Source organism: Salmo salar, chromosome 20 (assembly GCF_965601325.2).
Source record: "Salmo salar chromosome 20, fSalSal1, whole genome shotgun sequence".
Classification (NCBI taxonomy): Eukaryota; Metazoa; Chordata; class Actinopteri; order Salmoniformes; family Salmonidae; genus Salmo; species Salmo salar.
Window position 1 is genome coordinate 33,237,505 of NC_138310.1, and position 25,039 is coordinate 33,262,543.

General features: G+C 46.8%; 1 protein-coding gene across 24 annotated transcripts in view; it reads left to right on the top strand.

Moving 5' to 3' along the window:
• The window catches only part of LOC106580487 (splicing regulator ARVCF), a 371,259-nt gene that overhangs the window by 283,176 nt on the left and 63,044 nt on the right, over positions 1-25,039 (top strand). For all 24 annotated transcript variants that reach the window (XM_045703240.2, XM_014161608.3, XM_045703241.2 and 21 more), the window contains one exon: positions 18,459-18,642. In XM_045703240.2, coding sequence (XP_045559196.1) covers positions 18,459-18,642 — 184 coding nt within the window. The remainder of the gene's footprint in view (positions 1-18,458; positions 18,643-25,039) is intronic.

Genomic DNA, 25,039 nt, shown 5'->3' on the forward strand with positions numbered 1-25,039 from the left:
GGTAGCAGGGGAGTGTCTATGGAATAGGTAGCAGGGGAGTGTATAAGGACTAGGTTGCAGGGGAGTGTATATGGAATAGGTAGCAGGGGAGTGTATAGGGACTAGGTAGCAGGGGAGTGTATAGGGAATAGGTAGCAGGGGAGTGAATAGGGACTAGGTAGCAGGGGAGTGTATATGGAATAGGTAGCAGGGGAGTGAATAGGGAATAGGTAGCAGTGGAGTGTATAGGGACTAGGTAGCAGGGGAGTGTATAGGGAATAGGTAGCAGGGGGGTGTATATGGACTAGGTAGCCCCCCCCCCCCCCACACACACACACACACACACACACACACACACACACACACACACACACACACACACACACATATATATATATATGGAATAGGTAGCAGGGGAGTGTATAGGGACTAGGTAGCAGGGGAGTGTATAGGGACTAGGTAGCAGGGGAGTGTATATGGAATAGGTAGCAGGGGAGTGTATAGGGACTAGGTAGCAGGGGAGTGTATATGGAATAGGTAGCAGGGGAGTGTATAGGGACTAGGTAGCAGGGGAGTGTATATGGACTAGGTAGCAGGGGAGTGTATAGGGAATAGGTAGCAGGGGAGTGAATAGGGACTAGGTAGCAGGGGAGTGTATAGGGAATAGGTAACAGGGGAGTGTATAGGGACTAGGTAGCAGGGGAGTGTATATGGAATAGGTAGGAGGGGAGTGTATAGGGACTAGGTAGCAGGGGAGTGTATATGGACTAGGTAGCAGGGGAGTGTATAGTGAATAGGTAGCAGGGGAGTGTATAGGGACTAGGTAGCAGGGGAGTGTATATGGAATAGGTAGCAGGGGAGTGTATAGGGACTAGGTAGCAGGGGAGTGTATATGGAATAGGTAGCAGGGGAGTGTATAGGGACTAGGTAGCAGGGGAGTGTATATGGAATAGGTAGCAGGGGAGTGTATAGGGACTAGGTAGCAGGGGAGTGTATATGGAATAGGTAGCAGGGAGTGTATAGGGACTAGGTAGCAGGGGAGTGTATAGGGACTAGGTAGCAGGGGAGTGTATAGGGAATAGGTAGCAGGGGAGTGTATAGGGACTAGGTAGCAGGGGAGTGTATATGGAATAGGTGGCAGGGGAGTGTATAGGGACTAGGTAGCAGGGGAGTGTATATGGAATAGGTAGCAGGGGAGTGTATAGGGACTAGGTAGCAGGGGAGTGTATATGGACTAGGTAGCAGGGGAGTGTATAGGGACTAGGTAGCAGGGGAGTGTATATGGAATAGGTAGCAGGGGAGTGTATAGGGACTAGGTAGCAGGGGAGTGCATAGGGAATAGGTAGCAGAGGAGTGTATAGGGACTAGGTAGCAGGGGAGTATATATGGAATAGGTAGCAGGGGAGTGTATAAGGACTAGGTAGCAGGGGAGTGTATATGGAATAGGTAGCAGGGGAGTGTATATGGAATAGGTAGCAGGGGAGTGTATAGGGACTAGGTAGCAGGGGAGTGTATATGGAATAGGTAGCAGTGGAGTGTATAGGGACTTTGTAGCAGGGGAGTGTATAGGGACTAGGTAGCAGGGGAGTGAATAGGGACTAGGTAGCAGGGGAGTGTATAGGGACTAGGTAGCAGGGGAGTGTATATGGAATAGGTAGCAGGGGAGTGTATAGGGACTAGGTAGCAGGGGAGTGTATATGGAATAGGTGGCAGGGGAGGGTATAGGGACTAGGTAGCAGGGGAGTGTATAGGGACTAGGTAGCAGGGGAGTGCATAGGGACTAGGTAGTAGGGGAGTGCATAGGGACTAGGTAGCAGGGGAGTGCATAGGGAATAGGTAGCAGGGGAGTGAATATGGAATAGGTGGCAGGGGAGGGTATAGGGACTAGGTAGCAGGGGAGTGTATAGGGACTAGGTAGCAGGGGAGTGCATAGGGACTAGGTAGTAGGGGAGTGCATAGGGACTAGGTAGCAGGGGAGTGCATAGGGAATAGGTAGCAGGGGAGTGAATAGGGACTAGGTAGCAGGGGAGTGTATATGGAATAGGTAGCAGGGGAGTGTATAGGGACTAGGTAGCAGGGGAGTGTATAGGGACTAGGTAGCAGGGGAGTGTATATGGAATAGGTAGCAGGGGAGTGTATAGGGACTAGGTAGCAGGGGAGTGCATAGGGAATAGGTAGCAGAGGAGTGTATAGGGACTAGGTAGCAGGGGAGTATATATGGAATAGGTAGCAGGGGAGTGTATAAGGACTAGGTAGCAGGGGAGTGTATATGGAATAGGTAGCAGGGGAGTGTATATGGAATAGGTAGCAGGGGAGTGTATAGGGACTAGGTAGCAGGGGAGTGTATATGGAATAGGTAGCAGTGGAGTGTATAGGGACTTTGTAGCAGGGGAGTGTATAGGGACTAGGTAGCAGGGGAGTGAATAGGGACTAGGTAGCAGGGGAGTGTATAGGGACTAGGTAGCAGGGGAGTGTATATGGAATAGGTAGCAGGGGAGTGTATAGGGACTAGGTAGCAGGGGAGTGTATATGGAATAGGTGGCAGGGGAGGGTATAGGGACTAGGTAGCAGGGGAGTGTATAGGGACTAGGTAGCAGGGGAGTGCATAGGGACTAGGTAGTAGGGGAGTGCATAGGGACTAGGTAGCAGGGGAGTGCATAGGGAATAGGTAGCAGGGGAGTGAATATGGAATAGGTGGCAGGGGAGGGTATAGGGACTAGGTAGCAGGGGAGTGTATAGGGACTAGGTAGCAGGGGAGTGCATAGGGACTAGGTAGTAGGGGAGTGCATAGGGACTAGGTAGCAGGGGAGTGAATAGGGACTAGGTAGCAGGGGAGTGTATAGGGAATAGGTAGCAGGGGAGTGTATATGGAATAGGTAGCAGGGGAGTGTATAGGGACTAGGTAGCAGGGGAGTGTATATGGAATAGGTAGCAGGGGAGTGTATAGGGACTAGGTAGCAGGGGAGTGTATATGGACTAGGTAGCAGGGGAGTGTATAGTGAATAGGTAGCAGGGGAGTGTATAGGGACTAGGTAGCAGGGGAGTGTATATGGAATAGGTAGCAGGGGAGTGTATAGGGACTAGGTAGCAGGGGAGTGTATAGGGACTAGGTAGCAGGGGAGTGTTTAGGGACTAGGTAGCAGGGGAGTGTATAGGGACTAGGTAGCAGGGGAGTGTATATGGAATAGGTAGCAGGGGAGTGTATAGGGACTAGGTAGCAGGGGAGTGTATATGGAATAGGTAGCAGGGAAGTGTATAGGGACTAGGTAGCAGGGGAGTGTATATGTACTAGGTAGCAGGGGAGTGTATAGGGACTAGGTAGCAGGGGAGTGAATAGGGACTAGGTAGCAGGGGAGTGTATAGGGAATAGGTAGCAGGGGAGTGTATAGGGACTAGGTAGCAGGGGAGTGTATATGGAATAGGTAGCAGGGGAGTGTATAGGGACTAGGTAGCAGGGGAGTGTATAGGGACTAGGTAGCAGGGGAGTGTATATGGAATAGGTAGCAGGGGAGTGTATAGGGACTAGGTAGCAGGGGAGTGTATAGGGACTAGGTAGCAGGGGAGTGTATAGGGAATAGGTAGCAGTGGAGTGTATAGGGACTAGGTAGCAGGGGAGTGTATAGGGAATAGGTAGCAGGGGGGTGTATATGGACTAGGTAGCCCCCCCCACACACACACACACACACACACACACACACACATACACACACACACACACATATATATATATGGAATAGGTAGCAGGGGAGTGTATAGGGACTAGGTAGCAGGGGAGTGTATAGGGAATAGGTAGCAGGGGAGTGTATATGGAATAGGTAGCAGGGGAGTGTATAGGGAATAGGTAGCAGGGGAGTGAATAGGGACTAGGTAGCAGGGGAGTGTATATGGACTAGGTAGCAGGGGAATGTATAGTGAATAGGTAGCAGGGGAGTGTATAGGTACTAGGTAGCAGGGGAGTGTATATGGAATAGGTAGCAGGGGAGTGTATAGGGACTAGGTAGCAGGGGATTGTATATGGACTAGGTAGCAGCGGAGTGTATAGGGAATAGGTAGCAGGGGAGTGAATAGGGACTAGGTAGCAGGGGAGTGTATAGGGAATAGGTAGCAGGGGAGTGTATAGGGACTAGGTAGCAGGGGAGTGTCTATGGAATAGGTAGCAGGGGAGTGTATAAGGACTAGGTTGCAGGGGAGTGTATATGGAATAGGTAGCAGGGGAGTGTATAGGGACTAGGTAGCAGGGGAGTGTATAGGGAATAGGTAGCAGGGGAGTGAATAGGGACTAGGTAGCAGGGGAGTGTATATGGACTAGGTAGCAGGGGAATGTATAGTGAATAGGTAGCAGGGGAGTGTATAGGGACTAGGTAGCAGGGGAGTGTATATGGAATAGGTAGCAGGGGAGTGTATAGGGACTAGGTAGCAGGGGATTGTATATGGACTAGGTAGCAGGGGAGTGTATAAGGAATAGGTAGCAGGGGAGTGAATAGGGACTAGGTAGCAGGGGAGTGTATAGGGAATAGGTAGCAGGGGAGTGTATAGGGACTAGGTAGCAGGGGAGTGTCTATGGAATAGGTAGCAGGGGAGTGTATAAGGACTAGGTTGCAGGGGAGTGTATATGGAATAGGTAGCAGGGGAGTGTATAGGGACTAGGTAGCAGGGGAGTGTATATGGACTAGGTAGCAGGGGAGTGTATAGTGAATTGGTAGCAGGGGAGTGTATAGGGACTAGGTAGCAGGGGAGTGTATATGGAATAGGTAGCAGGGGGGTGTATAGGGACTAGGTAGCAGGGGAGTATATATGGAATAGGTAGCAGGGGAGTGTATAGGGACTAGGTAGCAGGGGAGTGTATATGGAATAGGTAGCAGGGGAGTGTATAGGGACTAGGTAGCAGGGGAGTGTATATCGACTAGGTAGCAGTGGAGTGTATAGTGAATAGGTAGCAGGGGAGTGTATAGGGACTAGTTAGCAGGGGAGTGTATAGGGAATAGGTAGCAGGGGAGTGTATAGGGACTAGGTAGCAGGGGAGTGTATATGGAATAGGTAGCAGGGGAGTGTATAGGGACTAGGTAGCAGGGGAGTGTATATGGAATAGGTAGCAGGGGAGTGTATAGGGACTAGGTAGCAGGGGAGTGTATATGGACTAGGTAGCAGGGGAGTGTATAGTGAATAGGTAGCAGGGGAGTGTATAGGGACTAGGTAGCAGGGGAGTGTATATGGAATAGGTAGCAGGGGAGTGTTTAGGGACTAGTTAGCAGGGGAGTGTATAGGGACTAGGTAGCAGGGGAGTGTATATGGAATAGGTAGCAGGGGAGTGTATAGGGACTAGGTAGCAGGGGAGTGTATATGGAATAGGTAGCAGGGAAGTGTATAGGGACTAGGTAGAAGGGGAGTGTATATGGACTAGGTAGCAGGGGAGTGTATAGGGACTAGGTAGCAGGGGAGTGAATAGGGACTAGGTAGCAGGGGAGTGTATAGGGAATAGGTAGCAGGGGAGTGTATAGGGACTAGGTAGCAGGGGACTGTATATGGAAATGGTAGCAGGGGAGTGTATAGGGACTAGGTAGCAGGGGAGTGTATAGGGACTAGGTAGCAGGGGAGTGTATATGGAATAGGTAGCAGGGGAGTGTATAGGGACTAGGTAGCAGGGGAGTGTATAGGGACTAGGTAGCAGGGAAGTGTATAGGGAATAGGTAGCAGGGGAGTGTATATGGAATAGGTAGCAGGGGAGTGTATAGGGAATAGGTAGCAGGGGAGTGAATAGGGACTAGGTAGCAGGGGAGTGTATATGGACTAGGTAGCAGGGGAGTGTATAGTGAATAGGTAGCAGGGGAGTGTATAGGGACTAGGTAGCAGGGGAGTGTATATGGAATAGTTAGCAGGGGAGTGTATAGGGACTAGGTAGCAGGGGAGTGTATATGGACTAGGTAGCAGGGGAGTGTATAGGGAATAGGTAGCAGGGGAGTGAATAGGGACTAGGTAGCAGGGGAGTGTATAGGGAATAGGTAGCAGGGGAGTGAATAGGGACTAGGTAGCAGGGGAGTGTATAGGGACTAGGTAGCAGGGGAGTGTATATGGAATAGGTAGCAGGGGAGTGTATAGGGACTAGGTAGCAGGGGAGTGTATAGGGACTAGGTAGCAGGGGAGTGTATAGGGAATAGGTAGCAGTGGAGTGTATAGGGACTAGGTAGCAGGGGAGTGTATAGGGAATAGGTAGCAGGGGGGTGTATATGGACTAGGTAGCCCCCCCCCCCCACACACACACACACACATATATATGGAATAGGTAGCAGGGGAGTGTATAGGGACTAGGTAGCAGGGGAGTGTATATGGAATAGGTAGCAGGGGAGTGTATAGGGACTAGGTAGCAGGGGAGTGTATAGGGAATAGGTAGCAGGGGAGTGTATAGGGACTAGGTAGCAGGGGAGTGTATAGGGACTAGGTATCAGGGAGTGCATAGGGACTAGGTAGCAGGGGAGTGTATAGGGACTAGGTAGCAGGGGAGTGTATAGGGAATAGGTAGCAGGGGAGTGCATAGGGACTAGGTAGCAGGGAGTGCATAGGGACTAGGTAGCAGGGGAGTGCATAGGGAATAGGTAGCAGGGGAGTGCATAGGGAATAGGTAGCAGGGGAGTGTATATGGAATAGGTAGCAGGGGAGTGTATAGGGACTAGGTAGCAGGGGAGTGTATAGGGACTAGGTAGCAGGGGAGTGTATAGGGAATAGGTAGCAGTGGAGTGTATAGGGACTAGGTAGCAGGGGAGTGTATAGGGACTAGGTAGCAGGGGAGTGTATATGGACTAGGTAGCAGGGGAGTGTATAGGGAATAGGTAGCAGGGGAGTGAATAGGGACTAGGTAGCAGGGGAGTGTATAGGGAATAGGTAGCAGGGGAGTGAATAGGGACTAGGTAGCAGGGGAGTGTATAGGGACTAGGTAGCAGGGGAGTGTATATGGAATAGTTAGCAGGGGAGTGTATAGGGACTAGGTAGCAGGGGAGTGTATAGGGACTAGGTAGCAGGGGAGTGTATAGGGAATAGGTAGCAGTGGAGTGTATAGGGAATAGGTAGCAGGGGAGTGTATATGGAATAGGTAGCAGGGGAGTGTATAGGGACTAGGTAGCAGGGGAGTGTATAGGGACTAGGTAGCAGGGGAGTGTATAGGGAATAGGTAGCAGTGGAGTGTATAGGGACTAGGTAGCAGGGGAGTGTATAAGGAATAGGTAGCAGGGGAGTGTATATGGACTAGGTAGCCCCCCCCCCCCCCCCCCCGCCCACACACACACACACACACATATATATATGGAATAGGTAGCAGGGGAGTGTATAGGGACTAGGTAGCAGGGGAGTGTATAGGGACTAGGTAGCAGGGGAGTGTATATGGAATAGGTATCAGGGGAGTGTATAGGGACTAGGTAGCAGGGGAGTGTATATGGAATAGGTAGCAGGGGAGTGTATAGGGACTAGGTAGCAGGGGAGTGTATATGGACTAGGTAGCAGGGGAGTGTATAGGGACTAGGTAGCAGGGGAGTGTATATGGAATAGGTAGCAGGGGAGTGTATAGGGACTAGGTAGCAGGGGAGTGCATAGGGACTAGGTAGCAGGGGAGTGTATAGGGAATAGGTAGCAGGGGAGTGCATAGGGACTAGGTAGCAGGGGAGTGTATAGGGACTAGGTGGCAGGGGAGTGTATAGGGAATAGGTAGCAGGGGAGTGCATAGGACTAGGTAGCAGGAGAGTGTATAGGGACTAGGTAGCAGGTGGGTGTATAGGGACTAGGTAGCAGGGGAGTGTTTAGGGACTAGGTAGCAGGGGAGTGTATAGGGACTAGGTAGCAGGGGAGTGTATATGGAATAGGTAGCAGGGGAGTGTATAGGGACTAGGTAGCAGGGGAGTGTATATGGACTAGGTAGCAGGGGAGTGTATAGGGACTAGGTAGCAGGGGAGTGAATAGGGACTAGGTAGCAGGGGAGTGTATATGGAATAGGTAGCAGGGGAGTGTATAGGGACTAGGTAGCAGGGGAGTGTATATGGAATAGGTAGCAGGGGAGTGTATAGGGACTAGGTAGCAGGGGAGTGTATCGGGACTAGGTAGCAGGGGAGTGTATAGGGAATAGGTAGCAGTGGAGTGTATAGGGACTAGGTAGCAGGGGAGTGTATAGGGAATAGGTAGCAGGGGGGTGTATATGGACTAGGTAGCCCCCCCCCCACACACACACACACACACACACACACATATATATATGGAATAGGTAGTAGGGGAGTGTATAGGGACTAGGTAGCAGGGGAGTGTATAGGGACTAGGTAGCAGGGGAGTGTATAGGACTAGGTAGCAGGGGAGTGTATAGGGAATAGGTAGCAGGGGAGTGCATAGGGAATAGGTAGCAGGGGAGTGTATATGGACTAGGTAGCAGGGGAGTGCATAGGGAATAGGTAGCAGCGGAGTGCATAGGGACTAGTTAGCAGGGGAGTGTATAGGGACTAGGTAGCAGGGGAGTGTATAGGGACTAGGTGGCAGGGGAGTGTATAGGGAATAGGTAGCAGGGGAGTGCATAGGACTAGGTAGCAGGAGAGTGTATAGGGACTAGGTAGCAGGTGGGTGTTTAGGGACTAGGTAGCAGGGGAGTGTTTAGGGACTAGGTAGCAGGGGAGTGTATAGGGACTAGGTAGCAGGGGAGTGTATATGGAATAGGTAGCAGGGGAGTGTATAGGGACTAGGTAGCAGGGGAGTGTATATGGACTAGGTAGCAGGGGAGTGTATAGGGACTAGGTAGCAGGGGAGTGAATAGGGACTAGGTAGCAGGGGAGTGTATATGGAATAGGTAGCAGGGGAGTGTATAGGGACTAGGTAGCAGGGGAGTGTATATGGAATAGGTAGCAGGGGATTGTATAGGGACTAGGTAGCAGGGGAGTGTATAGGGAATAGGTAGCAGGGGAGTGTATAGGGACTAGGTAGCAAGGGAGTGTATATGGAATAGGTAGCAGGGGAGTGTATAGGGACTAGGTAGCAGGGGAGTGTATATGGAATAGGTAGCAGGGGAGTGTATACGGACTAGGTAGCAGGGGAGTGTATATGGACTAGGTAGCAGGGGAGTGTATAGGGAATAGGTAGCAGGGGAGTGTATAGGGACTAGGTAGCAGGGGAGTGTATATGGAATAGGTAGCAGGGGAGTGTATAGGGACTAGGTAGCAGGGGAGTGTATATCCTGTTGGGGCTACAGGTTAGCAATGAACCCCGAGTCGGGATTGCTAACAAGGCTGGAAATTCAAAACATCAAAAATCTAATAATTTCAATTTCTCAAACAATCAACTATTTTACACAATTTAAAAGATAAACATCTCCTTAATCTAACCACATTGTTCGATTTTCAAAGAGGCTTTACGGCAAAAGCATAAAGTTAGATTATGTTAGGACAGTACATAGCCACAAAAGTACAAACATCCATTTTCAATTCAAGGTCAGGCGTCACCAAAAGCAGAAACCAGCTAGAATTATGCACTAACCTTTGTCAATCTCCATCAGATGACACTCCTAGGACATTATGTTATACAATACATGCATTTTTTGTTCCATCAAGTTCATATTTATATCCAAAAACAGCATTTTACAGTAGCGTGAAATTCAGATTTTTTTCTTCTCTGAAATGCTTCCGGTGAACATAACAAAATTACTATTCGAAAACATTGGTAAATTATAATATTGTCATTCAAAGAATAATATATTATCATCTCGTAATTGCTACCGAATGGCCAGATCTCAAAATAACTTTACTGGGAAATCACATTTTGCAATAAACGGGGTGCTATGCTAAGAACAATAAGCTATGCTATACAGTTAGCATCATCTAATATCGATAATAACATTGTAAATATCCCCTTACCTTTGATTATCTCCATCAGAAGGCAGGCATCCCAGGTCCGGAAGGCATCCCAGGTCCGGAACAAATGTGGTTTCTTTTGACAAAGTTCATAATTTATGTCCAAATAACACCAGACTAGGTAGCAGGGGAGTGTATATGGAATAGGTAGCAGGGGAGTGTATAGGGACTAGGTAGCAGGGGAGTGTATATGGACTAGGTAGCAGGGGAGTGTATAGGGAATAGGTAGCAGGGGAGTGTATAGGGACTAGGTAGCAGGGGGGTGTATAGGGACTAGGTAGCAGGGGAGTGTATATGGAATAGGTAGCAGGGGAGTGTATAGGGACTAGGTAGCAGGGGAGTGTATATGGACTAGGTAGCAGGGGAGTGTATAGGGAATAGGTAGCAGGGGAGTTTATAGGGACTAGGTAGCAGGGGAGTGGATATGGAATAGGTAGCAGGGGAGTGTATAGGGACTAGGTAGCAGGGGAGTGTATATGGACTAGGTAGCAGGGGAGTGTATAGGGAATAGGTAGCAGGGGAGTGTATAGGGACTAGGTAGCAGGGGGGTGTATATGGAATAGGTAGCAGGGGAGTGTATAGGGACTAGGTAGCAGGGGAGTGTATATGGAATAGGTAGCAGGGGAGTGTATAGGGACTAGGTAGCAGGGGAGTGTATATGGACTAGGTAGCAGGGGAGTGTATAGGGACTAGGTAGCAGGGGAGTGAATAGGGACTAGGTAGCAGGGGAGTGTATAGGGAATAGGTAGCAGGGGAGTGTATAGGGACTAGGTAGCAGGGGAGTGTATATGGAATAGGTAGCAGGGGAGTGTATAGGGACTAGGTAGCAGGGGAGTGTATATGGAATAGGTAGCAGGGGAGTGTATAGGGACTAGGTAGCAGGGGAGTGTATATGGACTAGGTAGCAGGGGAGTGTATAGGGAATAGGTAGCAGGGGAGTGTATAGGGACTAGGTAGCAGGGGAGTGTATATGGAATAGGTAGCAGGGGAGTGTATAGGGACTAGGTAGCAGGGGAGTGTATATGGAATAGGTAGCAGGGGAGTGTATAGGGACTAGGTAGCAGGGGAGTGTATATGGAATAGGTAGCAGGGGAGTGTATAGGGACTAGGTAGCAGGGGAGTGTATATGGACTAGGTAGCAGGGGAGTGTATAGGGAATAGGTAGCAGGGGAGTTTATAGGGACTAGGTAGCAGGGGAGTGGATATGGAATAGGTAGCAGGGGAGTGTATAGGGACTAGGTAGCAGGGGAGTGTATAGGGACTAGGTAGCAGGGGAGTGTATAGGGAATAGGTAGCAGGGGGGTGTATATGGACTAGGTAGCCCCCCCACACACACACACACACACACACACACACACACACACACACACACACACACACACACACACACACACACACACACACACACACACACACACACACCACCGATTCCAGACAGGATTTATTTTATTCGAGCCCCCTGTGTGGTAGGATGGGAAGAGGAGAGAGTGAGGGCACAGGCAGAGACTTGGAGTGGCACTTGAGTTGATTCGTGGCCCAGGAAAGGGTTCTGCTCTTTTTAAAGTTGGTGAGGAAAGGTGTGTGTGTGTGTGTGTGTGTGTGTGTGTGTGTGTGTGTGTGTGTGTGTGTGTGTGTGTGTGTGTGTGTGTGTGTGTGTGTGTGTGTGTGTGTGTGTGTGTGTGTGTGTGCGTGTGTGTGCGTGTGTGTGTGTGTGTGTGTGTGTGTGTGTCAGTCCCTGCAGGGTGGCCCTGGGCTGCTTACACAGTGTGTGGTCTGGTGCGGACACACACACACACACTGCAGTGGATTGGTGCTGCTTGTGGGCTGGCCACCCTGCTGAGATCTAGGTAGGGGCCAGCTGTTTCATATGGGTCTGTTCCAACTGAACTCTCTAGACACATCCACACTCATACACACATTCTCTCTGGACACAGACACACTCATACACCAGAGTTTCCGTTTGGAAAATGTGGCACCGGACAACATGACAGGGAAGATTTTTATTCACCAGCTATTGCCGAAATTTACCAGACCCATTTGCATTAGAGCACATGTGTCAAACTCATTCCAGGAAGGGCTGAGTGTATGCAGGTTTTTGTTCCACCCTTGTACTTCATTGATTAATTAAGGTCACTAATTAGTAAGGAACTCCCTCACCTGGTTGTCGAGGTCTTAATTGAAAGGAAAAAACAAAAACCCGCAGACACATGGTCCGCCGTGGAAAGAGTTTGACACCCCTGCATTAGGGCGTCCACCCACGGTGCTCATAATGACAGAAATCACATTTACATTATGGTAATTCATCTTAACATACCATGCAACTCCTGTAATGAAGCAGCCAATAAAATGTAATTTTCAAACTATTGCAAAAATGCAATTTGTGGGAAAATACCACACCGATGCGAGCGGTATATGACAGAGAAGAAAATCTCTGTTAGAAACTCAGAAAGAGGTTGAATCTAAAGATGCAAAAACTAGGATGTGTTGCTGATATGTCTAGGATTGTGCTTTTGACTTCTGGACAACAAAAGAAAGTTGATATGAAAACCAATAGAACGGGAGAGAAATGGCATATGAGGAAGTCTTTCATAGGCGGTGTGCGTGCCAAAAGGCCTAGCTGATTATTGAGTTGGGCTGTCAGTGAAAGGCATGTAAAATATGTATAAAAATAAGGTGTCTTGAGTATAATTAAAAATGTTGAGACAAGATAAAAGGGAGGGGTGTGTGGCCAAGATTTGTTTCATTGTGTGAATCGTTTGCCCTTTGGTTGTTTATATCAATTCCCCATTACATATGTCTCCAGTAGTAAATGTACTGTTAATCCCCATCATTTGATTACATTCATTTATGTTAATGCATTGTATTGCTAATTTGGCCTACAGTCATTTACCGTTCTTATTCTCTGAGTGGAAACTTGTTTGCAGAGTCACAACCTGCTACACTTGTGAGAAATATGTTTTGGTGCTCCATGTGAGCAATGAGCATGTGTCTGGTTTCTCTGCCTTGTTAATGTTGAGGGAGCATGTATAGAAATAGTCTAACTGGCCTGCAGTGCGCACATTTAGGAGAGTGCCCATTTGGGAATGTCTGATTTCTGATTGGCTTAACTCATCATGTCCACCACTAATAAGCTGAGCTTCTCAGTCATTTTTTCTTCACCTCACATAGTAAGTCAACAAAGTATTTTTTTGAACATCCATTGTGAATTATGGCCTAGCAGTTCCTCACAGCTGGACTATTTTTTAAATCTTTCCAACAATCTCCCCCTCAATAATCACCAAGCCTCGGTGTGAAAGATCAACATATCATCATCTGATAATCCCATATATCCAGTGGAAACATCATAAAATACCTGAACACTTTTCCCTTGTGTAAAAACAGCTGTCTGTGGAAACTCTGAGGGCCCAGAATAGGCTAGTTGATACAATATTTCAAGTTCGCTAGAGAGAGCTTCAGACCAGATCCAGTTGATTGATTTGATTCAATATTGCACTTCACTAGCACAGCTCAAATCAAGACAGATAGAAAGGCAGGCAGACAGGCTGAGTAGAGAGATTAATGTGATTGAAAGAACCAGCATTTTCATCAATAGATTTTCTTCTGTTTTTATTTTGTCGGCTTTATGTATTTTTACTTAGTTTACAATGGAAGGTAAAGGCCAACGGCTGCATTGGCCATCTCGGAGTTCCATGCTCTCATTTAGCCACCAATGATCACAGTGTATCAACGTGTCCATGTGGCAGAGGCTGATGATCTCGCATTAGATGCATTTTAAGTTTTATATTTTTATAATTTTAATTAACCACGTGACAATGATTTTGAGAAAGGAAAATGTTATTATTGAAATGAAACTATTCCACAAAAATGTGCATATGAAAATCATAACTGGTAGAATAAATTGTATGCTCCCCCTAAACTTGAAACTCACTCACCTCCTATGAAGTCTTTATAAAATAATTGCCTTTATGTTTCCATGGTAGGATTTTCAAGCAAGGTAAGACATGCCTCATACTATGAAGTAAAACATTCAGGTTTCAAACAATTAAGTATGTTTTGAAAATGCATACTGCCTCCAGCTCACATTGTAAAGTGGTGGGTGACGTGCTGATAGCCGCCTACCGTTGTTTTTTCTGCTGGCCCAGTCAATTTGGCCAGAAACAATTGGATTTATCGGCTTTTCATTTTTTTTATTGGACAAAAGCCGGCAATTACCGGCTAACGGAAACCCTGTCATACACAAATTCTCTTTAGACACATCCACAGACACACTCATACACACAGCCCAATCAACATATATGTGGCCCCCTGCCTGTTGTACCTTAACTCTCCTCCCACCAGCCGTGGCCCCTCCTCTACTATCTCCTGGACTATCCGTCATCTCTGCTCAGCAATTAGGCTGTGATGCTTTTTTTGATTTTATTGGGATCCCCATTAGTCGAAGCCAATGGTGACAGCTAGTCTTACTGGGGTCTGACACATAACGAAAAATACAAAATAATTTACAATTGACATGAATTTAAAAACATGAACATGTAGTGTGCGTGCATCTATCAGTTACACATACATGTCAGTACATACACACAACAAGTAGGTCACTTGGGGGAGAGGTGTTGTGCCGTGATGTGTTGCTTTATTTATGTGACAGCAGTAGGAGAGTTACAGCCTAGCCCACAGTATGGCTCATATGTATGTGCCTTCCTTCTCCCTCCCTTTCCCTCTCCCTTTCTCTCTCTCTCCCTCTTTCCCTACTCTGTCTCCCTCCCTCTCTCTCTCCCAGGCTATAATCTGTGATTAATGGCAGTGGGGAGGATGAGGTGTAATGGGCAGCTCTAAGTGAATGGGCCTGTTAGAGCAGCATGGCTGCAGCAGCCAGCACCCAAGAAATGGGATTAGCCGCCCAGGGTCCTGGGATGGAGACTGGGAGGGAAGCAAACTTAATTAAGGGGGTCCAGCCCTGGTCCACCTCAAATCTCCCAGCTCCCCCTGGCCCTCTCCCTGGCCTGGCCTGGCCTGCCTCTGATTGGCTTTCAGTCCCATCCCTTACCTTGGGATTTGATTAGTGAGAGGGAGGGAGGAGTGTCCATCCATGAGGCAGCAGGTTCTTGGGGCCTGGGGAGATGGGGAAAGAAAGTATGAGGTGAAAAAACCCGCACACTTTAAAAATGGCACTGTGTTGGAGGTAATCTGGCCCAGATGAAGTGAGAGAGGGAGTGAGAGAGAGATCCCTACAAACCCTGCTCACTGCATGGCCACTGTCTGTGAAGCATGGAGACTGTCTGTCACTCCCCCAGCCAGCGTTCAGTCATGTCAACAGACTAACTGTACTGTGACTGTGAGCTATGGCTATTGTGACTGGCTGTACTGTGAGCTATGGCGACTGTTTGTAATTTATTAAAGCTACGCCACAAAGAAATGCATTCTCCTCTGCTCACTGTAGGAAGTGAAGGATGTCACTGTCACAAACAGTATTTTATCCTTTAATGGTTGGTTCTGAAGGGCTTGGAATGACAGCCATATCAGCAGCCTGGTCAATGTAATATACAGTAATAATGTGCTGTTAGTGTGGACTGTGGACCCAGGCGGCGTCACAAATAGCACCCTATTCCCTATATAGTGCAGTACTTTTGCACAATATAGAGAATAGGGTAGTGCACCTAATGGGGAATAGGGTTCGGGACGCCGACTCACTCATTTGGGACGCTGTCTGACTCCGAATTTATTTTGTCAGTGGATGGTTCCGGAAATGAAAGGAGAAAGAAAACCCTGTACCACAGCAGATTATACGTCCCAGTCTTCTTGGTAAATCTCATATTTCTCAAGACACAGGTTTAATTTGTTTTCCCATTTTTCTGATTTGTGAATGTTTACTTCTGTGACGTAGAAGTCCGTCACTGGCCGCGGGCAGCATTTGGTACTTTAACGCACGCACACGTTCATCACTCCTCCCTGCTCCGTTATCAGATAAGTTAACAATGTGGGTCGACACACAAGTTAACTCCTCTATCTTAGTACGTATATTTCACACTTACGTCAGTAACCGGTTATGGTATAAAGAAATATACAGACAAGTGTTTATATTTAATACAAGCAATATTTATTATACTTAGATGTTATGGATGAGCGCGTTGTTTGTTCTGTTCCTCTCTCTCCATCTCTGTAGCTTCCGGGTATGCGGGATAAGGACCCGAGCTAAGGGAATTGGGCTTACTTTGTAGTGCCTGTCCGGAATGGCTCATTAATGTAAATGGGCATATTGAAAGACACTGTCAGTAGTGATGTAATTTTGTAAATGTTATATTGTGATATTGTTTTATAAAAAACGTGTTGCAATGAGTATGTTTAGTCAAATGGAAAATGTAGGTTTGAATAGGTAATTGCTTAATTAATTAGTGTTAATTGTTCTGAGGGGAGGGGCTACCCTTACAAAAGGAGCCTCTCTTTCAGTTCATTGAGAGGCATTTTGGATTGAGCTGTGGGTGGGGCAACTTTGTTTTTAAGGTGTCCCATAAGGTAGATGTTTGATGGCAGTACTGTTGTTTTTGTTCCGGAATCACTATGTAAATAAACACCTTTGCACAGAAGAACTCCGCCATCTTTTTATTTTTTATAGAGGTTAGGTTTTCCAGTTTAGCCTTCTGGCCTACTCTACGTGACAACTTCACTTAAGCTTCTCCTAGCATAGCTACAAAACAAATGCCAAAGTGCATAAAATATACTGAACGGAAATATAAACGCAACATTTAAAGTGTTGGTCCCATGAGCTGAAATAAAAGATCCCAGAAATGTTCCATATGCACAAAAAGCTTATTTCTCTCAAATTTTGTGCACAAATTTGTTTACACCAGAGCTGTTTACTCCAGAGCTGTTGCCAGAGAATTTAATGTTCATTTCTCCAATGTAATTTTAGAGAATTTGGCAGTACGTCCAAATGGCCTCACTGTCGCAGACCACGTATAACCACGCCAGCCCGGGGGGCTTGTTCTGATCGACTGGGCCTGGCTCCCCAGTGGGTGGGCCTATGCCCTCCCAGGTCCACCCATGGCTGAGCCCCTGCCCAGTTGTGAAATAGATTAGGGCCTAATGAATGTATTTCAACTGATTGATTTCCTTACATGAACTGTAACTGAGTAAAATCTTTGTTCAGTATATATTGCCCACAGTATATCTCTCTCTTTTAATTTCATTTAAATAAATGTACAGTAGCAGTTGATTGCATTGTGCCTAATGTTGATTAATGTACTTCCAAAGATTGTGGATTGTTCCAGTAAGGGCTGTAGACTATCGTTGGCTGCTGTTGGCTGCTTGTTGACCACCTGCTTGCTTTCACTAATTATCCATGGATACTATAGTTGATTAAACTCTGTGCCTGCTAATGTTGACTACCAGTGATGGAGGGCTGTTAACTATCATTGGCTACTTTTGGTGTGTTTACCGCTGGTTGTCAGAGCCAATGGGGTGATGCTAATGGGCCAGTGTTGGAGGTAATCAACCCAGCAGCTTCCCAGGCAGCCCAGTCTCCTGTTGTTCATGCCTGAGTGCCACAGTAACACGCCACTGACTTTTTTGAAAAGTCAAATGAACCTCTAGCAATATGACATGGCTGTTCCCTTAGGCAGAACTGAGCTCTGTGTCACTATCAGGCAAGCTATGGTCCATGTTACCAGAGTGCTAAGGCCTTCAGTGCCTCATGGCCTTGCAGTGTTTAGGTAATGGAGTATGGAGGCCATTTTCAGTTGTAAGTACTTTACAGATGTACTTATTGTTGTTGGAGGGAGGTAGTGGTTTTCTCAAACCACAAGTTAACCCCACGAGAGGGACAAAGGTATTTTTAGATGTTATAGTGTGCAGTAAGCATGATCTGACAGCGGAAATATTGACTGTGTGGAAACTGTGCTGCTTGTGTGTGTATAGAGGATTTAGCTAAACGGTGTAGCTTCTAGCTGCTATTGTTGTCTGAGTAAGAAATAATCCCAGTGCCAAGGGAGCCCATACTTTCTGACCCCAGATTAAACCATTTTCTTACTATTCCTCCCCCACTAGGCCTTGTCCGGGGGATGAGGGAGGAGGGCAACTTCAGTGAAGATAGTCAAAATAAAGACCCTGTGTGTGGGGGACTGTATGTGGACTTTGAAGTCAATCTATAATATTTTGTTTTCCACAAACCGAAAGGTCCTGCCCCGATACATCCTTTTGTTATGAAATCCCTCCTGATTCTCTCTTTATTGCAATTGTTGCCAGGCTCCATGCCGGCTGGATTTCTAAACCTCTCCTCATCGTGTGTGTGTGTGTCCCTCCTCCCTCCCTCTCTCTGAGATTACAGAAAGCGCAGGCACAGTGATTGAATTATAATCAGTGTGAGACACAGCAGTCTATCTCCTCACTGTGTGAGCGAAAACAGGACTTTGTTCTCATTGTGTTTTGTATGTTACTAGTAACTTCTTTCATTTTGCATGAACGGTTGTTCACTCAGATGTGAAAGTAATCAAAGAATGACAGTTTTTCCTTTCTCCATATCTCTTTCCTCCACATCCTCTCCCTCCATCCTCTCCTTTCCTCTATCCCTATCCCAATCGCCACCTCCCCTCCCTCCCTCCCTCCTCCACTCCACAGGGACCCTGTGGAACCTGTCTTCCTATGAGCCTCTGAAGATGGTGATTATAAACCACGGACTGCAGACTTTGACCAACGAGGTCATCATCCCCCACTCAGGCTGGGAGCATGAGCCCAACGAGGACTCCAAACCTCGTGATGCAGAGTGGACCACCGTCTTCAAGAACACATCAGGATGTCTGAGGTAATAGCTTGCTTGAGGCCTACTACACACGCTCCTCTTAAAGGTACTTCCACCATAGTGAAGCAGATGAAAGGTGGTTAAAGTAACACAGCAGCAGGCTCATGGTACAATGCATATGGACCTGCCAGGCCACCACTCGCACTCCAGCACTTCACCTGAAGAGGCTATTCTCTGAATGAGAGAGGGAGTTAAAAAGACATTTTCCACCAGTGCATCTGATAATGAACAGATAAAAATCGATGGTCTCCTATGCTGCTGTGTCCATTAGCAGTGCTATTAACAGACCCCTGTACAGACAGCATCAGGTTCCTTAGAGGCCATCCTAGCAACCTGATGCTTGATTAGGACTTCCGGGGCCAAAAGGGCTTATCACCATGGTTACCTCTCCCATAATGACATTAGCCATTTTAAATCCACGTCCCTTTCTCCCTGAGATAAAGGTTGTGAGGGGTTGGGTTGGGTCGATTTGGACCAGAAGAAATTAGTGTGCAGATTTATAAAAATCTGATCACAGGTTAGTGAGAGAGTCCTGTTTTCCTCCTCAATTTATTCAAGGCTAGATGACATAATGCACAGCATCTAGTAGATAGCAACATTCTCCTCAATGTATTCCTGCTGTGGATTATTGTGTCCATAAACCTTTTCTCAATCGGAACACATTATCAAACTTAGAGTTAATCAGGAGACAAAAGTTAGCTAGTCCAGTCTCTAGCTACTGTCACTCAAGACTACTGCCCTCATCTATTCAGCTGGCTTACTGACTGACCTTAGTTGACCTTTTAGTGAAAGTGTTAAAACAGGAAGCCAGTGTTTGAGCCCCCCCCCCCCCCCACACACACACCCACACAGGAGATAACAGACAGGAGATAACAAACAGTGAGTCTGGTCTGGTTGTCTGAGTTAAGCCAATAGTCCTCCAGGAGATAAGGTTGATAGGTGGGATTGTTTGTCTAGAGCTGCTTTCTATCCCCACCAGTAAACTAGCCACGGCTGCTGTGTCCAACCTCAACTGGCTCCCGCTGAGGAAGTCTCCAATATGTTGTAACACATGGGACTCCAGGAATTATGCTTGTGGATGGCCTCTCTAGTGCTATGGGGTCCTTTAGTGTTTCTAATAAAGATTTAGAAGCTACAATATTCATTTTGCCAAGTGGACTTTAAAAAACTTCAGACAATTCACTAGTATTTTTTCCCTCTTTCTCTCGTCTTCTGTCGTGACTTGGGCCTTGTCTTTTGGCAGTATACCACCCTAGTGAAGCACCAACAGATATCCTCTGTACCAGCTATACTGTATGTTGCCCCAGCCCCATCAAAGCCAACCCACAGTCCCTAATCCACTGCAGCTCAGCTCAGCAGTCAGTGCAGTCTGTTGTTCAGGATCCAAGTCAACGCTTTCTTCCAACCCCCTGCTGTTTTGGTCAAATGTAACCCATTCCAGATTAACCCATTCTTCTGTTTTGGTTCTCTCTCTCTCTCTCTCTACCTGCTGTCGAGTACATCTCCATGGCAACTGTAACCAATGACACTCTCTGTTGCCTAGTAAGCTGGCCAGAGGCAGAAGCAGATTTGTGTGAAGATCTGCTGATGTATGGGAGATTGTGTTTACTCATGCCTTGACAGAACTGCACATTTGCTGCTTAGGTCACTTTAACCTCTATATGCTTTTTAGCATATTATTTCCTTTTGGGAGGATGAGGGTGTGAATATTCCTGCCTCTGGAAGACTGTGTTTGTGCATGAATGTACATGTATGTATGTGTGTGTGTGTGTGTGAGAGAGAGAATGAGTTCTTTAAGCTGTGGTCTTCTGTAGCTCAGTTGGTAGAGCATGGCCCTTGAAAAGCCAGGATAGTGGGTTAAATTCCCAGGACCACCCAAAAGTCTCTTTTGGGAGGGCCGTGACTGGTAGATCGGTGACAATAACAAATCAGACATTGAATGTCTCTTTAAGGATGTTCAGGTTAATAATTGTGCTGTGGATGATGTATTAAACCACCCAGACACATTGAAGATACAGTCATCCTTCTTAACTGATCTGCAGGACAGGAAGGAAACTGCTCAGGGATGTCGTCATGAGGCCATTGGTGATTTGAAAACAATTCAATGGCTATGATGGGAGAAAACTGAGGATGGATCAACAACGTTGTAGTGACTCCACAATAATTACCTAAATTACAGAGCAAAAAGTAGAATACAAATATACAGAATAAAAATATTCCAAAACATACATCATGTATGCAACAAGGTACTAAAGTAATACTGAAAAAAAAAAAAACACAGCAAAGGAATACACTTTTTGGCCTAAAAGCAAAGCCTTATGTTTGGGGCAAATCCAACTACACATCACTGAGTAAATGCCTCCTTATTTTCAAGCATAGTGGTGGCTGCATCATGGTATGGGTATACTTGACATTAGGCAAAGACTGGGGAGTTTTTCAGGATAAAAAGTGATGGAGCTAAGCACATGCAAAATCCTAATGGAAAACCTGCTTCACCTTTACACCAGACACTGGGAGAGGAATTCACCTTTCAGCAGGAAAACAATAACCTACAACACAAGGCCAAATGTACATTGGAGCTGCTTACCAAGAAGATAGTGAATGTTCCTGAGTGGCCAAGTTACAGGTTTGACTTAAATCTGCTTGAAAATCTATGGCAATAATTGAACATATCTGTCTAGCAATGATCCTCAAAATCTGACTTTTTAAAAGAATAATGGGCATAATGGACTTACCCAGAAAGACTCACAGCTGTAATCGCTGCCAAAGGTGATTATAACATGTATTGACTCAGTGGGGGTGAATACTTATTTAATCAAGGTACAGTATATTAGTGTTTTATTTTTCATTCATCTTGAAAAATATATACTTTTTCTTCCACCTTGACATTAGAGTATTTTGTGTAGATCATTGAAAAGAAATGTCATTTGAAACCCTCTCTGATACACAATAAAACGTGAAGAAATCCAAGGGGGGTGAATACTTATGATACCCACTGTATTTTTATATACACTGCTCAAAAAAATAAAGGGAACACTTAAACAACACAATGTAACTCCAAGTCAATCACACTTCTGTGAAATCAAACTGTCCACTTAGGAAGCAACACTGATTGACAATAAATTTCACATGCTGTTGTGCAAATGGAATAGACAACAGGTGGAAATTATAGACAATTAGCAAGACACCCCCAATAAAGGAGGGGTTCTGCAGGTGGTGACCACATACCACTTCTCAGTTCCTATGCTTCCTGGCTGATGTTTTGGTCACTTTTGAATGCTGGCGGTGCTTTCACTCTAGTGGTAGCATGAGACGGAGTCTACAACCCACACAAGTGGCTCAGGTAGTGCAGCTCATCCAGGATGGCACATCAATGCGAGCTGTGGCAAGGTTTGCTGTGTCTGTCAGCGTAGTGTCCAGAGCATGGAGGCGCTACCAGGAGACAGGCCAGTACATCAGGAGACGTGGAGGAGGTCGTAGGAGGGCAACAACCCAGCAGCAGGACCGCTACCTCCGCCTTTGTGCAAGGAGGAGCAGGAGGAGCACTGCTAGAGCCCTGCAAAATGACCTCCAGCAGGCCACAAATGTGCATGTGTCTGCTTAAACGGTCAGAAACAGACTCCATGAGAGTGGTACGAGGGCCCGACGTCCACAGGTGGGGGTTGTGCTTACAGCCCAACACTGTGCAGGACGTTTGGCATTTGCCAGAGAACACCAAGATTGGCAAATTCGCCACTGGTGCCCTGTGCTCTTCACAGATGAAAGCAGGTTCACACTGAGCACATGTCACAGACGTGACAGAGTCTGGAGACGCCGTGGAGAACGTTCTGCTGCCTGCAACATCCTCCAGCATGACCGGTTTGGCGGTGGGTCAGTCATGGTGTGGGGTGGCATTTCTTTGGGGGGCCGCACAGCCCTCCATGTGCTCGCCAGAGGTAGCCTGACTGCCATTAGGTACCGAGATGAGATCCTCAGACCCCTTGTGAGACCATATGCTGGTGCGGTTGGCCCTGGGTTCCTCCTAATGCAAGACAATGCTACCTCATGTGGCTGGAGTGTGTCAGCAGTTCCTGCAAGAGGAAGGCATTGATGCTATGGACTGGCCCGCCCGTTCCCCAGACCTGAATCCAATTGAGCACATCTGGGACATCATGTCTCGCTCCATCCACCAACGCCACGTTGCACCACAGACTGTCCAGGAGTTGGCGGATGCTTTAGTCCAGGTCTGGGAGGAGATCCCTCAGGAGACCATCCGCCACCTCATCAGGAGCATGCCCAGGCGTTGTAGGGAGGTCATACAGGCACGTGGAGGCCACACACACTACTGAGCCTCATTTTGAGTTGTTTTAAGGACATTAAATCAAAGTTGGATCAGCCTGTAGTGTGGTTTTCCACTTTAATTTTGAGTGCGACTCCAAATCCAGACCTCCATGGGTTGATAAATTGGATTTCCATTGATTATTTTTGTGTGATTTTGTTGTCAGCACATTCAACTATGTAAACAAACAAGTATTTAATAAGATTATTTCTTTCATTCAGATCTAGGATGTGTTATTTTAGTGTTCCCTTTATTTTTTTGAGCAGTGTATATTATGACCTTGTGATGAGGGACATGGTGGTGCCAGAGGTTAGGACACTTCATCAGTCTCGACCAGGGAGGCTGTCTTTCTCTGACCCACTCCCAGAGGACAGCCTATTGTCCCTTTATGGCCACATGTCACCATGACTAACCCCTGGGACCGGGCAGTTGATATACGGGTCACACAATGGACACACAGACACACACACTCTCTCACACACCCTCACACACATTCTCTCTCACACACACCCTCACACATACAGATTGACATTGAAACACACACACACACATGCACAAATTGACACCCACAATAGATGTACTTTCTAGAAAAACAACAATAAAATGCCTGCCAATAAAAAACACTTATCCCGCTTTGTATGTCGGTCCAAACATACACCTACTGTAAGCGCACACAAACAACCACACACACAACTCTTCCTTTAAAACAATCCCTGTTGGATGCACCTTGGTGGCTGTTATGGGTGGAAGTGATTTCTCTGGGCCAAAAGGGATGTTTTATGACTTGGGAATAGAGGCCCAGATGGTCTGCGCTGTCTGCTTCTCTACCATAGATTAGTTTTAATTAGCCCAGAGTGTGTAATGGCCCAGGCTCTACCTGAGATGAATGGAGTCTGCCCCAGAGACTGATTGCAAGTATGACTGTGTGTGTGTGTGTGTGTGTGTGTGTGTGTGTGTGTGTGTGTGTGTGTGTGTGTGTGTGTGTGTGTGTGTGTGTGTGTGTGTGTGTGTGTGTGTGTGTGTGTGTGTGTGTGTGTGTGTGTGTGTGTGTGTGGTGTGTGTGTGTGTGTCATGCTGGCAGGGCACAAGGCTTTGACTGCCCCCCTCAACCCCTCCACAGTGGTGGCAGGCATCTTCCTCCAGGACTTGCTGGGTGGTTGGTAATGTGATTATATGGCACAGAAAGGAAACATTCTTAAATGAAGTCCCCAGCGAGCCTGGCAGCTCCTGCTCTCTCTCCAAAACTAAACTCTCTGAAAAGGCCTATACAGAGCCTCTTTGCAGGTTGTATTCACTCAAACTACACTGAACAAAAATATAAACGAACATGTAAAGCGTTCATCCCATGTTTCATGAGCTGAAATAAAAGATCCCAGAAATGTTTCATATGCACAAAAAACATATTTCTCTCAAACTTTGTGCACATGACGGCCCTGTTTGTGAGCTTTTCTCCTTTGCCAAGATAATCCATCCACCTGACAGGTGTGGCATATCAAGAAGCTGATTAAACAACAAAATCATTACATAGGTGCACCTTGTGCTGTGGACAATGAAAGGCATCTCTAAAATGTGCAGTTTTGTCACACAACACAATATCACAGATGTCTCAAATTTTGAGGGAGCGTGCATTGGCATACTGACTGCAGGAATGTCCACCAGAGCTGTTGACAGAGAATTGAATATTAATTTCTCTAACATAAGCCGCCTCCAATGTCATTTTAGAGAAATTGGCAGTACATCCATCCAGCCTCACAACCAAAGTCCACTTGTATGGCGTCGTGTGGGCGAGTGGTTTGCAGACGTCAACGAGTGCGCCATGGTGGCGGTGGGGTTATGGTATGGGCAGGCATAATCTACGGACAACTAACACAACAGCATTTTATTGATGGCAATTTGAATGCATAGAGATACTGTGACAAGATCCTGAGGCCCATTGTCATGCCATTCATCTGCCGCCATCACCTCATGTTTCAGCATGATAGTGCATGGCCCCATGTCGCAAGAATTTGTACACAATTCCAGAGTATTTCAGCATTTGGGATGCTCTCGACTAGTACAGCTGCGTGTTCCAGTTCCCGACAA